The sequence below is a fragment of the Bos grunniens genome, chromosome 6, assembly GCF_055505025.1.
Source record: "Bos grunniens cultivar Pamir isolate PY7600 chromosome 6, Bosgru_T2T1.0, whole genome shotgun sequence".
Classification (NCBI taxonomy): Eukaryota; Metazoa; Chordata; class Mammalia; order Artiodactyla; family Bovidae; genus Bos; species Bos grunniens.
Window position 1 is genome coordinate 46,025,049 of NC_141170.1, and position 16,605 is coordinate 46,041,653.

General features: G+C 41.7%; 1 protein-coding gene across 4 annotated transcripts; it reads right to left on the reverse strand.

Annotated features, from left to right (window-relative positions):
* Positions 1 to 536: 536 nt before the first annotated feature.
* On the reverse strand, positions 537 to 16,472 carry ARL9 (ARF like GTPase 9). Of its 4 annotated transcripts, none has more exons than XM_086405645.1 (4): positions 14,504 to 16,472; positions 10,809 to 10,971; positions 7,605 to 7,780; positions 537 to 820 (listed from the first exon to the last, which is right to left on the reverse strand). In XM_086405645.1, exons 1-4 carry the CDS (start codon positions 14,921 to 14,923, stop codon positions 632 to 634), a joined length of 948 nt encoding a protein of 315 aa, XP_086261771.1. In that variant the 5' UTR covers positions 14,924 to 16,472; the 3' UTR covers positions 537 to 631. The 4 variants fall into 4 exon arrangements, with proteins under 4 accessions (XP_086261771.1, XP_086261773.1, XP_086261772.1 ...); XM_086405646.1 differs by lacking the exon at positions 537 to 820 and adding an exon at positions 2,801 to 4,580; XM_086405647.1 differs by lacking the exon at positions 10,809 to 10,971.
* Positions 16,473 to 16,605: the final 133 nt, after the last annotated feature.

Sequence of the window (16,605 nt, forward strand, 5' to 3'; positions counted from 1 at the left end):
AGTTAACATTTTTTCTTGGTTGGCCTATACATCTTACAAACAGTCACAAGAAATCTTGAGAGCATGGGAATGGCTCCCTGTTATTACTTCTTACACCAGATAACATTTCTCTGTGCGTGAGAAGTTTGCACAGAACTCCAGGTGCCTGCAGTAAATAAGCGCCTAATCTCTGGGGTGGCGGGACAGAGAGCTATGTTTGCAAGCAAACCCTCAAGGACTGAGGCAGCTCCCAGAGCTGTGTCCTTCAGACAAAGGACCCCGTTCTCACGGGCAGCTCCCTGCAGAAATACACCTGGATTTACTTGAAAAAGAGGAAAGTTATTAGAATATTTTAATGTAAATGTCATTTCACCGAGAAACTACAAATGGGATGAATGCTTGCTAATTTTCACTTTAATTTTGTTGATTAAAAATCCAAATCCCTCCAAATATATTGTTTACCAATACTTTTAAAGTTCAAAATCTAAATAGAGATCCTTTTAATCAATTAACATTATCTTGTATGTGTATATGTGTCGTGCATTGAGAAAATAGGAAATGTTTTATTTTTTATTTGAAAGTGGAAATTTTGGCTTCCAGCCTGCCACGTCACGTTCCCTGGTGACATCCAAATCATGAGTCTCGCAGTGGGCTATGCCTGATCACTCATGTCTGCAGCCAGGTGTGCAATTAGGTCTCTGGCATCTTGTATAATGGAAGGTATCTCTGAGCCATCCTCAGTCACCTGGGTTCCGAACAAGAACATCTTCCTGTCATTTCCCACCTCAGATAATGCCAAAGCTTCATGGATATCTGTAATGTGATAGGCTGCTTTAAGATCCTTCATAAGAATGGAAAAAGAATTGAGAAAAAGTTGGTTACTTTGCAACATTTTTGGATAGATACATTTATTACTCTCAATGACTGAACCTCCATTATAATATCGAGGATATTGTAATCCCATTACTAGGATCCTAAAGGCTGTTTGAATATAAAGATTTTCATCGGAATTATATCAGCATTTATGAATTATTATCAAAAGAGTATTTTCTGGAACAAAGTTAAGCCAATATTATACCTTAATCAATTTCCTAACCAGTGTGATCTGCTTCTAGTTTTGTTTTTCCAATTTTGTCTGAATTTTCCCAAGATTTATTTTTTTAATTTTTAAAAATAACTTAATAATTTATTTATTGTTGGCTGTGCTGGGTCTTTGTTGCTGCATGGGCTTCTCTCTAGTTGTGGTGCTTGGGCTTCTCATCGTGGTGGCTTCTTTTATTGCAGAGCACAGGCTGTAGAGCTCGGACTTCAGTAGTTGCAGCGCAAGGGCTCAGTAATTGCAGCTCCCTGGCTCTAGAGCACAGGTTCAACAATTGTGGCTTAATGGCTCTGTAACATGTGGGGTCTTGCCGGATCAGAGATCGAACCTGTGTTTCCTGCATTGGTAGGCAGATTCTTTTCCACTGAAGAATCAGGGAAGCCCTCCAAGATTATTTTTAATTTGTCTTTACAATAGAAGCTTGATTCATTAAATTGGTTTTTGTCCATATAATATTTTACTGATTATCAGTTCAGTTCAGTTCAGTCGCTCAGTCATGTCCAACTCTTATTGATTATAGCATTTGCCAAATGTAAGTTTTCTTTTGCAAAAATTATTTCTACTGAACAAAAAGTTTTACATTAAATTTGGGGGGAAGGAGGGAGGTAGAGAAGGGATCAGGGACAGAATAAGTTTAGAAAATGGTGTAGTAGGTGAAGAAGGCTGAGAGGCAAGGGACAGATGGAGGGAAAGAAGATGAGATGGAGAAGTGGGGAAGGCTTAAAGGAGGAAAACCCATCCGAAGAAGCAGAGAGGGGAGAGATTAAAATGAGGAGACAAAAAGCATGTGTTTATGCTGCATGCTAAGATCGAAACATATTTCTTTGCCTCTCACACAACAAGAATTATTTATAGCAAATAACCTCTGATATTCCCTCTCCTAAATACATATGCAGATTCAGTTACAGTTTTTAAGTCTTCTGCAAAAGTTTAAACATTTTCACTCTTAACATTGAATTTGTAATTGGCTTTTTGTTTCATGGTGTTCTCCCAAAGTTTTAAAATAGTACAATATTGTCATTTTTTCTTGTACCAATATGAATCTATCAAATTCTTGTAAGTGTGAGGTTTTCTTCATGTGGTATCATTACCTTTTCTGGTTCTTCCACTTTATTGCCTGTCTGAAACCTGAATTCATTTAGTCTTAGAGCAAGTAGTGAATTTTGCAATTGTTTTAATGAATCTAGTAACATGTGGACGATGTCTCAGGTTAAAAGAAATGCCACCAATGGAATTGGAGAGGAAGAAAATAGAAGGGTGTTGGAAGGGAGGAGGGGCTCCTTGTAATGATAAAAGAACATCAGGGATAAATATCAGGTGTATTCCATGCTCACATAATTGTGCCCTAATAGATGTCATCACTCAAAGAATAACGACAGTAAGATGACTTTTAAAAAAATATTTATGTAATAACTTGAAACAATGAGTCATCTAAAAGCTTAAGTTACTTTGATCAAGGAGTAATAACCAAGATGACCTTAAATTAGAAAGTGTGTTAGCTGCTCAGTTGAGTCCAACTCTTTGTGACCCTAGGGACTATGTCCCACCAGGCTCCTCTGTCCATGGAATTCTCCAGGCAAGAATACTGGAGTGGGTTGCTATTCCCTTCTCCAGAGGATCTTCCGGACCCAGGGATTGAACCCAGGTCTCCTGCATTGCAGGCAGATTCTTTACTGTCTGAGAATATCCAAACATTTTATTATTAAACCCCAGTAAAAGTTATAATTTGACACCAAATGGTCCTGTTTATTCAATTTGATGAAGAGATATAAACCACAAAGGAAAGCATCAATAAACTGGAGTATTAAAAATGAAAACCTGTGTATTAAAAAGAGAACCATAACAAAATAAAATGTTAACAATAGGTTGCTGCTGCTCCTGCTAAGTTGTTTCAGTCATGTCTGACTCTGTGCGACCCTCTAGACAGCAGCCCACCAGGCTCGCCCGTCCCTGGGATTTTCCAGGCAAGGGTACTGGAGTGGGGTGCCATTGCCTTCTCCGCAATAGGTTGCTAGAGAAGATATTTGTAATGCATGTAACAGAAATAGGATTATTTTTCCAAAAGATATGAAAGACTCCTACAACTCAAATGAGAAAAGATAAACACCCAATAGGAATTTGGGGAAAGATATTAAAAGTTAATTCACAGATATGGAAATTTACTTCAAAGAATGAAACTAATTTGAAACTAATAACCAGTGAACATCTGAAAAAAATGTTCAGGCTCACTAGTAATTAAAGAAATGCAAATTAGAATAATAAGATAAAATTTCATTCTCACAAGACTGGCAAAAATGAAAGTTTGACAAACCAAGTATTAACAAGGGTGTAGAGCTATAAAAACTATCATATACTGCTGGTAGGAAGAATAAATTAGTTCAATATCTTTGGAAAGCAACTTGGTAATATCTAGTAAAACTGAATATGTGAACGAAAAGTGAAAGGCGCAGGGACTATACAGTCCTTGGAATTCTTCAGGCCAGAATACTGGAGTGGGTAGCCTTTCCCTTCTCCAGGAGCTCTTCCCAACCCGGGGATCGAACCCAGGTCTCCTGCATTACAGGCGGATTCTTTACCAGCTGAGCCACAAGGTACAAATCCCCAAACCCAGTAATTCCTCACAATTCCTTAGAGAACTGTTGGTACACGTCTATGAAAAGACACATACATGAAGATTCACTATAGAACTCTTTACAACAATGAAAAATTGGAAATAACCCAAATGTCCAACAATAAAACGGTAAAGTGGTGGTATATTCATGCAATGCAATACTATACAGCTCACTTACATTTACCATGATCTTCTAAATCATCACAGTTTGTGGTACTTAAGATGTTAACTAAAAAAACAAAAACAAAAAAAACTCCAGCCTTTTAAAAAAAATAATCTGCTGGACTAGCATTTATGCTGGACTTTAATATAGGCTCCTACTTTTAGATCATCATTATAATGATTTATTTTACTTCCATAAACACTCACTCATAGGAGTGGGAGAAAGGGTAGGAACTCTTATGACTGATAAGCCTGGCAATTGAGAGAGAGGCTACAGCATTACAAGCACACTTCAGAGATACTGCAAATTTGGTTCCAGACTACTGTGATAAAGTGAATACCGCAATAAAGTGAGTCACAAGAATTTTTTTTGTCTCTTGGTACATAGAAAATTTACTTTAACACTACTGTAATCTATTAAGTGTGTGATAGCATTATGTCTAAAAATATGTACACACCTTAATTTAAAAATACCTTATTGCTAAAAAAATGCTAACCATCATCCGAGCCTTCAGCAAGTCATTATCTTTTTATAATAGTAACATCAAAGGTCACTGATCAGAGATCATCATAACAAATATAATAATTCTAAAAGTTGGAAATATTGCAAGAATTACCAAAAGGCAACACAGAGACATAAAGTGAGAAAAAGAAGTTGGGGAAATGGCGCATATAGACTTGCTCCATGCAGGGTTGCCACAAACCTTCAATTTGTAAAAATCACAGTATCTGCAAAGCACAACAAAGTGAAGTGTGATAAAATTAGGTATGCCTGCACAATGCTATAGATGTTTAATGTTGTTTTAAATTTCTTTTATTGTAGTAAGATACACATAACAAAATTTTCCATATTACCATTTTGAAATGTAGAGTTTGGTGTACAGTTAAGTAAATTCACATTATTGTACACCATCTTCAGAACTCTTCAACTTGTAAAACTGACACTCTGTACCCATTAAACAATAGCTTCCCATTTCTCCCTCTCTCAGCACTTGGCAACTACTATTTTTTTGTCTCTCTGATTTTAACTACTCTGTGCTTAGTCGCTCAGTCGTGTCCGACTCTGTGACCCCACAGACTGTAGCCTGCCAGGCTCCTCTGTCCATGGGGATTCTCCAGGAAAGAATATTGGACTGGGTTGACATGCCCTCCTCGAGGGTATCTTCCCAATCCAGGGATTGAATCCAGGTCTCCCACATTGCAGGTTGGTTCTTTAACCATCTGAGCTACCAGGGAAGCCCTTAACTGCTCTAGGGGACCTCATAAAAGTATAATCATACATTATTTGTTCTTTTGTTACTGGCTTATTTCACTTAGCATAATGTCCTTACAGTTCATCCATGGTGTAGCATGTGTCAGAATTTCCTGACACATTTAAGGCTGACTAATATCCACTGTATGTATACACCACATTTTGTTTATCCGTTCATGCGTGGATGGGCACTTGGGTTGCTTCTACCTTTTGGCTACTGGGAATAATTCTGCTATGAGCACAGGTGTGCAAACATCTGTTTGAGTTCCTGCTTTCAATTCTATTGATAATATACCCAGAAGTGGGACTGCTGGACTATATGAAAATTCTATTTTTAATTTCGTAGGGAACTGCCATACTGTTTTTCATAGCAGCTGCACCATTTGACATCCCCACCAACACTGCACAAGGTTTCCATTTCTTCATGAGTGTTTAATACTTTAATGCATGTGTGTGAAATTCAGGTCAGGCTAGCTAATCTAAAACTAATTCTGTATACTGACACATAGTGTGTGTGTGTGTGTGTGTGTGTGTGTGTGTTAGCCGCTTAGTCGTGTCTGACTCTGCGACCCCATGGACTGTAGCCTGCCAGGCTCCTCTATCCTTGGGATTCTCCAGACAAGAATACTGGAATGCGTTGCCATTCCCTTCTCCAGGGGATCTTCCCGATCCAGGGATCAAACCCAGGTCTCTCAGATTCTTTACCATCTGAGCCACCAGGGAAGCCCATTATATATAGTAAGCACTCAAAGATTTTGTTGCAATCAATTCAACAGTCAGTAAATGTTTATTTGATTAAACTTAACAGATTTGTTGACTTCCTACTATATACAAGGTAGTATACTAGGTTTTACATGGGACACAAAGGTGAATGACAGTCTCTGTTCTGAACGAATTTACAGCTGTGGGCTTTCCTGGTGGCTCAGACAGTAAAGAATCTACCTATAATGCGGGAGACCTGGGTTCCATCCCTGGGTTGGGAAGATCCCCTGGAGAACAGAATGGCAATCCACTCCAGTGTTCTTGCCTGGAGAATTCCATGGACATAGGAGCTTGGCAGGTTATAGTCTATGGGGTCGAAAAGCATTCAGACACGACTGAGCGATTAACACTTTCGCTTTTACTTGGTATCTGTGAGGGGATTGGTTGCAGGACCCTAGAAGACATCAGAATCTGCTCAAGCCCCTTATATAAAATGGTGTCATTTCTGCAAATAACCTATGCACATCCTCCCATATACTTTAATCATCTCTGCTGCTGCTGCTGCTAAGTCGCTTCAGTCGTGTCTGACTCTGTGCGACCCCATAGACGGCAGCCCACTAGGCTCCGCCGTCCCTGGGATTCTCCAGGCAAGAATACTGGAGTGGGGTGCCATTTCCTTCTCCAATGCATTAAAGTGAAAAGTGAAAGTGAAGTCACTCAGTCACGTCCGACTCTTAACAACCCCATAGACTGCAGCCTACCAGACTCCTCCGTCCATGGGATTTTCCAGGCAAGAGAACTGGAGTGGGGTGCCATTGCCTTCTCTAGACTACTTATAATATCTAATACAAGGTAAATGCTGTGAAAACAGTTGCTCACATGTGGCAAACAGGAGTTTTACTTTTTGGAACTTTATGGAATTTTTTTTCCCCCTGAAAGGAGGGCTGATTGTATACTCCAGGAGACCTAATAGTATAAACTGAAATGAACATACAGCATATTATTGAATATTTAGCTCTTAAAAGCAGATGTTTCTTTGGGTCATCTACAGAGATGTAGTTGGACCTAGAGTTTGTCATACAGAATAAAGTAAGTCAGAAAGAGAAAAACATCGTATATTAACACATACATGTGGAATCTGGGAAAATGGTACAGATGAATCTATTTCCAAGGCAGGAATAGAAACTCAGAGGGAGAAAATGGACTCGTGGACATAGAGGGGAAAGGAGAGCGTGGGATCAATTGGGTGATTAGGACTGACATATATACATTACCAGGCTTCCCAGGTGGCTCATTGGTAAAGAATCTACCTGCCAATGCAGGAAGCGCAGATCCCCTGCTCCCCTGGAGAAGGAAATGGCAACCTGCTCCAGTATTCTTGCCTGGGAAATCCCATCAAAGGAGTCTGGCAGGCTACAACAGTCCATGGCGTAGCACAAGAGTAAGACACAATTTAGTGACTAAAGAACAACAACAAATATACACTACTTTATGCAAAATAGATAGCTAATGGGAACCTGCTATAAAGCACAGGAAGCTCAACTCAGCGCTCTGTGATGACCTCAGGGGGTGGGATAGCGGGTGGGAGGGAGGTCCAAGAGGGAGGCTGTATCTGTGTATTAGGACTGATTCACTTCTGTTAGCAGAAACGAACACATTGTAAAACAACTATCCTCCAATTTAAAAAAAATCAAATTTAAAAAATAAATTTAAAAGATCAAATTCAAAAAGTAAACATTTCTATTTACTGCATTAATAAAAAAATATTGAGTACACTTTATATTTGCACAGATGTTTACCTGTTTGTTTGCAAACACAACCAGAGGAAGGACTGGGTTTGTTCCAATTAGTTGATGAAGGTATTTCTTGGCTTCAGGTAATCTTTTGTGATCTGCTGAATCCACCACAAATACCAACAGCAAGCCCCTGGACAGGTACATTTCCCAATAGGAACGGAAAGGTTCGCTGCCGCCAACTACAAAGAAAAGCAAAAGAAGAAAACACACACACACACACAAATCTCAGAAGAGTCTATCGAGGCAGCCAGGTAAGGCACACTTTGATAATTTCTGAACACTGGCAGGTCTTCTGATAAAAGACTGCTGTGAGACTAGACCCAATTCTGAGAACAACCAGAGTGATGTTTCTGGGGAAATGACTGGTGGGGATATTTACCCTCCACAAGCGGTTCACTCAGTTCTGGCACACAAAGGACCAGCGTGGTGGTAGTTTAGTCACTACGTCGGGTCCAACTCTTGCGACCCCATGGACTGCCAGGCTCCTCTGTCCATGGGATTTCCCAAGCAAGAATACTGGAGTGGGTTGCCATTTCCTTCTCCAGGGGATCTTTCCAACCCAGGCAGGGATCAAACTCAGGTGTTCTACCTTGCAAATTTGTACCACAGTGGATGCCTCTTGATCTGTTATACAGAGCAGTCATGACAGCCAGTGCATGTCTATCAAGCATGGATCAGTAAACAGGAGTAGTCTACTAAAAGAATTCAGGGTGGTGGGTTAAAACACGTTTCTCTAAAATGTCTTAAATGGACTGATTTAAATGTCATTGGCTAGCCTCTCTTGCACAACTTTTTTCCTTTGTCAAAACCCCAAATCTAATTTCCTTTCTTTAATCTTGAACTAAAAGTTAATATGATCCTGTGGGTACTTAAGAAGAGTTGCCTCAGGAAAAAAATGTCTTTGGGTTATGTCATTCTGCTGATGCTTCCCAGAAGAAAGTTTCCCAGATACAATGAATTCGGTTTTTATTTTTCTCCTGGGACAGAAATTGACAAACCATGGCCCACAGTCTAAACCTGGCTCAGCTCACTGCCTGTTTTTGTACAGCCTGTGAACAAAAAATGGATTTTACATTTTTAAACATTTGGGGGGAAAAAGAATTACCATTTTTTAACATATGAACATTATATCACAGTTGGATTTCAGTACAAGCAAAGTTGTGTGACAACACAGACATGCAGGTTTGTTCACACATGGTCTCTGGGTTGCTTTCGCAGTACTGAGTAGCAGCAGAGAGATCATGTGGCCACAAAGTCTACGTTATCTACTCTCGAGCCCTTTGCAGAAAAAGTATGCAGAACACTGTATGGGCACTTAACAAAAACATTTCAAAAACTAATAGGAAAGGGTCTTTATTTGTCTTTCCTTTGTTTTCCTTTGTAGAGAGAGCCAGGCTGGTCATTCTTCAAAGTATTTTGTGTTTTAAAGAATGTAATCTAAGTAATTCATATCCTTTAACATACGAGCTTAAACAGGCATTCCCATTTTTTTTGCCAACACCATGACATTTCATCTATAATAGGAATTGTTATCTTTTAGTTATTAACTTAAAAAAAAAAATATTAGTTGGGGAGGGCACAGGACTGGAAAAAAAATTATTCATTTACTTCTTGTTGGCTGCATCAGGTCTTAGCTGTGGTGTGGGGGATCGCCATTGTGTCGTACAGGCTACACTCCATTGGCGGAGTGAGGGCCCCAGAGCCTGGGCTTAGTAGTCATGGCGCATGGGCTCTGTTGTCCCGTGGCATGTGGGACCTTACTTCCCCAACCAGGGATCAAACCCATATCTCCTGTATTGGAAGGTGGATTCTTAACCACTGGACCACCAGGGAAGTCCCTAGATATTAACTTCTAATTTAATGGTAAAATAGTTAGAGAACAGAGTTTATATGATGCCTCTTTGAAAACTCCATTAAGACTTGCTATATGGCCCAGGCAGTGCTCCGTGTTTGTTTACTGTTCCATGGGTATTTGAGAAGAATTAGACAATTTTATATTGTTCATTAGCTCAAATTGGTTGACTGTGTTCAAACATTATTTACTCTCTGCAATTTTTTTCTCCTTGATTCCATTAATAATTGACAAACATATGTTGAAACTCCTCACTCCAACAGATCTGTCCATTTTCGCCCTTAATTGGAATCTTTTCTTTTTTCTTCCTATCTTCCTTTCTTTTTTTTCTCTTTCCTTTCCTTCCCACCACCCCCGACCCTGCCCTTTTTCACTTTTTATATTCTGAGACTCTTTTCTTAGCCATCTATTTCATTAAAAATATTATTTCTTCTATAGCTTCTGAGAAAATTGAAATCTCTATTCCTAATAATGCTTTTATCAGAAAGATTTGCCTGCAGGTTTAACAGTTTCTCTGCCCACCATTTTCTCTTCACAATTGGATGAAAGCAAAAATTCATAGCATTTTCCTTGCATACTGGAGGTGGGGGTACAGAAAATGCCCGGTCCTCTGGCTTGAGCATCTTGATGGGTGAGGAGACATTTACTGATCAGTGGATTACAGGGACAGGAACAGATATGGAGCTATATCAAGCATTTGCTTGGACAATGTTTGGTGTGAGAGGCTGATGAGACAGCCAGGTAGAGATGTCAGGTGACATTCGGGTATGTTTGGCTGGATAGATAAATTTGGGAGAGTGTAAAGAGAAGATAAGAGGATCTGATACAACTTTGGGAAACAGCAATATTCTGAGAGGCAGTGACTCCAGAATTACTTTAGAGTAGGGGCTTCTGGGTTGTGATCTGATTACAAGAGTATATATGTTGTGATCTGGTCATAAGAGGTTTGTGAATATTTGCATTTTCAAGAAGGAAGCACACTATATTTACTCAGATTGGATTTTTATGGGGGGGGTAGTAAGGAGGAGGGAGGCTGTTAAAGGAGAGGGTGCTAAAGCCTTCCTCTCAACTCCCTTTTATCACCACCACTGGAAAAAGGAGAAAATAAAAGGAACAGAAAGTGAGTTTACCCACATTGCACCCTAGCATTCATCTACATATGCATTCTAAAAGTCTAGGAAAATTTGACCCAGGGTTTCATTTCATAAGGACCTATCATTCATTTCATATTCATTTTATCATTAATTTCACAAGGACCCATGTGATGTTGACATCGCATCTGGCTTAAGATTTGACAACCATGTGGCTATAAAAGCTATTAGCTACCCCCAGAAGCACTGAGAAAGAGCGCTTACTCTCCAGGAACTCCATCTGGCGGTCCTCAGTGCTGATGCACACTGCATTGAAACCTTGGGTGGGGGCCACACTGCGCTGGACTCGGTTTAAAGCTAGAAAGTGGAGAATACTGGTCTTTCCTGCCCCATCCAGGCCCAGCACTAGGATCTGCTTATTTTTCTCCTGTGAAACAAAAGATAAGGCAATAATATGCTATCAGGGCCTTGTTTTCTTGGCTCTGGGAAGTGTGCTTGCCAATATTTGTGAAATTGTATAAAACTTTGCAAAAAAAATTTAATAGGTCTAGAACAAACTGTACTAGTCAGTTTGTATTTTATATAATCAGTCATTACTTACATGATATTAACTGTATACCCTCTCTCCATCTTCCAACTCCTGGTCAATTTATCAAATAAATACTTTATATATATCAGGATTTATAGGAGGTGCCATATTTTCAGGGCCAATTTTCACTCTTCACTTGGCTTCCCTAGTTCATGTCCATTGGAGACTGCACGAGAATTCAATTTGTTGTTTGGGGTCTTGGGACCTTCTTGGTCTATGTATTGACTCTGCCATTTCGCATGTAAGCATCTAAGGTCATAATATTAATCTGTCTTGTCTCCCCAAATTGAATCATAGATTAAAAGTTCTTAGGGCAAGGTTACTCTCTTCTGTACTTTTTAATATAAATATTAAATGAAAAGGCAAAGACTATAAAAATTGTTAAACTAGTTAAAATCTCATGCTAAAACCTGATGAACTAGATGTAAACTTTAGGAAGAAGTATTCCACCAGCCTTAGAAATTTTTATGACAAGTGTTTGAGGGACAAGAAGGGCAAGAGTGGTACGAAGAGAGAAACAGAAAGTTCAGAGTGCTCAGAAAGGTGGCTTTTAGTGTACAAACTTCAATGTAAACAGTAATAAATGAGCAACCCAGTCAGACTGTTCACAGGAATTCTATTTCTCAAACAGCTTACCAAAGAGGTTTCTCATATATGACGGAAAAAAAAACTTGGAAACATCTTCAAGGGCATTGGTTTAAAATAATAATCTTATACATTTCTGCTTGAACACTAAATGTCATTAGACATAGACTGCGTGCTAAGTCGCTTCAGTCACGTCTGACTCTGTGTGACCTCTATGGATTGTAGCCCGCCAGGCTCCTCTGTCCATGGGATTCTCCAGACAAGAATACTGGAGTGGGTTGCCATTTCTTTCTCTAAGGGATCTTCCTGACCCAGGGATCGAACCCAGGTCTCCCACATTGGAGGGAGATTCTTTACTGTCTGAGCCACCAGGGAAGCCTTAGACTAGATTTCTGTTTAAAAAAAAAAGTGATCCTCAACAGCACTATACGTCTATCCCATGTCCCTCCTGTCTGTAATATAGAAGATCTGTGTAAAAATAAGATGTTTTAAGGTCTGCTGTAATAGAGACTTATGTACGGGGAATCATTTATGAAACCTGTCTAGTGAGTAACAGAATGTTTTAAAGTAAATGTTTGTTACTGGAGTGAATTATTGATGGCTCTTAAAGCAAATGGCTCTTCCATAGGTGTTTCCTATATCCATCCCTGCTTCCTCCCCATTCTCTTCCATCTGCATCTAAATGTTATAGTGTCATTCTCAGAGTCATGGTAAGGAAAAGGGACTAGATGCTGCTCTAAGGGGATGTCACTGGTTGATTTTAAATGAATGCTTTAAAGCAATGGTGACCAAGAAATGGCCGCAAGATGTAGACTGTGTCCCCTCATTATCTCCACCAATGGCTCCACAATCAGGCTACCCCAACATATTTTATCAGTTTCAAGATTTCTTTTTTCACATTTTAACATCTCTGAAATGAGGGCTTTACAGTCTATAGTATGTCATATTTTGGCTGGAAGCATTTTTTTTCCTTTCTCTGTGGTACCTAAAATAATGGCATCCTGGATCTTATGAATTTTGTGAATAAAAACCATTCCCTATTCCCTTTCCAATCACATCGCTGCCACTAACCTGACCCTATTTAGAAATTCTGTAGTCATTGATGCTTTACATTTTGCTTACTTTTTAGTCTAAAATACAAGGTTCCTCACGTTTATAATCTCTTAGAAAAGCTGGGGTTACTGTAAACCAAGAGTTCAGACATGAAATATGATTCAACACCACTGTTCCTTGTTAAAAGTTATTCCTTTAACTATAATGAATCTATATAGTCTGTTTTGTGTGTTCAGTCTCAAAGTTGTGTCCAACTCTTTGCAATCCCATGGACTGTAGCACACCAGACTTCCCTGTCCTATTTCCGAGTTTGCTCTAACACGTCCATTGAGTTGGTGATGCTATATAACCATCTCATCCTCTGCTGACTTCTTGTGCCTTCAATCTTTCCCAGCATCAGGGTCTTTTCCAATGAGTGGGCTCTTCACATTAGGTGGCTAAAGTAATGGAGCTTCAGCTTCAGCATCAATCCTTCCAATGAATATTCAGGGTTGATTTCCTTTAGGATTGACTGGTTTGATCTTGCAGTCTAACGGACTCTTAATTAAAAGTCTTCTCCAACACCACAGTTTGAAAGCATCAGTTCTTTGGCTATTTTACCAGAGATCAAATCTCTGTTAATAATTCATATTGTTTAGAACCAGAAAGCAGCTCTGAGCCCAGGAACTCCAGGAGTACAAAGCACACTAAGTTGAGCCAAATAATGCTTGTTTTTTTCCTTCTCCCCCAGTTTTTAAATTGTGGCAAAGTACACAACATAAAGGGCTTCCCAGGTGGCGGTAGTAATAAAGGATCCACCTGCCAATGTAGGAGATATAAGAGATGTGGGTTCCATCCCTGGGTCGGGAAGATGCCCTGGAGAAAAGCATGGCAATCCACTCCAGTATTCTTGCCTGGAGAATAGAGGAGCCTGGCGGGACACCATCCACAGGTCACACACCGTCATACACAACACAAAATTTACCATCTTAACCATGTTTAAACCCAGAGTGATATAGACTCCATTCATAATACCATGCAACCATCACCACTAGCCATAACTATTCATCTTGTAAAACAAACTGTACTCATTAAAATGCTTACCCCCCCCATCCCCCAACATTCTGCTCTTTGAGTTTGAATACACTAGGTAAACCATCTAAGTAGAATCATACGTATCTGTCCTTTTATGACTAAAAGGCTGGTTTCTGAGGCCTCTCAGTTAAACCTTTGTGACCCTCTCTTCTGGGTGCTGGTGATATGAAAACAATGTAAGTAATAGCAACCAGAGCGCCCAGAGAAAAGGTCCAGGCAGTCCCAAAACACATCCTGCACAAATTCAAGAAACCTACACCTTCCCCTCCACCCCTCCCCCGCCCCCACAAAGCAGAAAAGACTGGAACAGAGAGATCACGTGTGGTGAGGGTCTGGGGGCTAGTGTTCGGCGCCGGCCAGAGATGGAGCTGGAAAAAAGGCTATTCCCAGCACCGCTGTGAACATCAACAAGGTGTCTTCTTCAACACTAGACCTGGACACAGGGTCGGGGTTAGGGGTGAGTGGGCGAGCGGCTGAGAAGGGGCTCGCGATGGGTCGTTCGAAGCTTGGCACATTCCGATTCCATCCGCGGATACAAAGCCGGCAAACGAGACCGTATTCCTTCGGGCGCGAGCCCACCGGGGGTCTCGCACGTAACAGAGCCGGCGAAACACTGGACAATGGCCTCGGGTGAGGGTCCGAGGCAGCGGTCTCTTACCAGCGGCTCCAGCGGTATTTTTATCAACGTGCTGTTGTCCTTCTCTTTCTCCTTGAATTGTTCCTTCTCTTTCTCCGTCTCCCGCTCTTGCCTCTTTTCATCCTCATTTCTCTTACTTTTCTCCTCCTTCCCGTTCTCCTTTTCCTTAATTTTCTCCTCCTTCCCCTTTTCTTTCGCCTTAATTTTCTCCTCCTCCCCCTTCCCAGTTTTCTCCTTCCCGTTCTTTTCCTTAATTTTCTCCTCCTTCCCCTTCCCAGTTTTCTCCTTCCCGTTCTTTTCCTTAATTTTCTCCTCCTTCCCCTTTTCTTTCTCCTTAATTTTCTCCTTCTCCACCTTCTTTTTGTTTCTCTCCTCTTTTTGCTGAATTTTCTCTTTCTCCGGCTCCTTGCCCTTCTCCCTCTTTACTTTCCCCTTCTCCATCCCCACCACCTGGGTTTCCTTCCCTCCTCCCGCGCGCCCGCGCGCTGGAGCCACGGGGCGGGATGTGGGCCGGAGTGGTCGCCGCGGTGGGGGCAGCGCCGGGGGAGACGTAGGTCCACGTGGCGTACACCGCCCCCGCGGTAACCGCCAGCCCCTCCCACCCCAGGGCCCCGGGCTGCAGCTTGGGCATCTTGCGCTCGCTCGCCAGCCAGCGGGCTGCGCGCAGCAGATTAGTCGAATCGCGGGTGGGAGATAGATTGAAGAGCGTAAAACGTGGGAGCTAAAGAAGGGGCGAGCCCATTCCAGGGGACCCGGGAGACCCGCCCGCGGGAGCTGGGAAAGACCGCTGAAGCAGGAAAAGCGTCCTCAGGTGTCGCTTCCTCGGAAGCGCGCGCCACGGCGAGATGCGCTCGGACTGGGTAGGCGTCTCAGAAAGGCCTTTCTCGCCCGCCCATCTCAGCCTCTCACTTCCCCGGCCTCCTTCCAGCCCGTGTGTCTCCTACCAGAGCGCTGGAGAAGGCGCCCGAGTCCTGAGAGCCCCAGGCTTTCCTGCCTTCCCCTCGTTAATAATGTCTGGAGGGTGAAGTTGGCTCTCTCCCCCCTCCTCACCCGTCCTATTTAAGTCCACCAGCAGCGTCTAAAGCCGCTATCCAGGAGGCTTAAGGAAAAAAGCAATGTGACCGGTTCCCTTATTTTAAATGTTACATTTCGCTTTAAAAAATCGCTCTGGAGATAAGTCTGCCAGGATCACAGCTACTGGTAAAACCAGGCATTAAAACCAGTACCTTAGCCGCCTCATGTTCAGAGTTGACTCACTGGAAGTCTCTGATGCTGGGAGGGATTGGGGGCAGGAGGAAAAGGGGACGACAGAAGATGAGATGGCTGGATGGCATCACCGACTCGATGTACGTGGGTTTGGGTGAACTCCGGGAGTTGGTGATGGACAGGGACGCCTGGCGTGCTGCAATTCATGGGGTCACAGAGAGTCCAACACGACTGAGGGACTGAACTGAAACAAAACTGTTGTTCCCAATGATCGAATACATAGTAAATTAGATACCCATGGGGGTCTGCAAAGGTGGTGTGAGAAGTGTACGGATGGTCCTTTTTATTATTTCGTTCAACTGCACTCTTTAGTGGAGAAGGCAATGGCAACCCACTCCAGTATTCCTGCCTGGAGACTCCCATGGACAGAGAAGCCTGGTAGGCTACAGTCCATGGGGTCGCTGAGTCGGACATGACTGTGCGAATTCACTTTCATGCATTGGAGAAGGAAATAGCAATCCATTCCATTATTCTTGCCTAGAGAGTCCCAGGGACAGAGGAGCCTGTTGGGCTGCCGTCTATGGGGTCGCACAGTCTGAAAGGACTGATGCAACTTAGCAGCAGCAGCATTCTTTAGTACGGTCCACAATCTAAACACTATCTTAATGTGGTAAGCCGACTTTCCTTCATCAGATCCAAGTTTTGAACAGGTTTAAAAGAAACCAATGAACAGGTTTCAGAAAGCTTGTTTTTAAGGTTAGTAGTTTCCGAAGTATTCTTGGAAGTGCCATCCGCTAAGCCAGCGCCATTTGCGCAGCGTGAAGCCTGCCCAACAGAGCTCCTTAAGTGATCCCCTTCTTCAAAGGCAATAAAGGTGTCAGCTTTTTTTTCCTCAAAAGCCAAAACTTAAAAAATGT

Excerpts from the sequence above, each read along its gene's own strand:
- ARL9 (XM_086405645.1), bottom strand. The coding sequence starts at position 14,923 with ATGGAGAAGGGGAAAGTAAAGAGGGAGAAGGGCAAGGAGCCGGAGAAA. Across the intron at positions 10,972-14,503 it reads AAATACCGCTGGAGCCGCTG|GAGAAAAATAAGCAGATCCT; the intron begins GTAAGAGACCGC and ends TTTGTTTCACAG. Across the intron at positions 821-7,604 it reads TTGTGTTTGCAAACAAACAG|GATCTTAAAGCAGCCTATCA; the intron begins GTAAACATCTGT and ends ATTCTTATGAAG.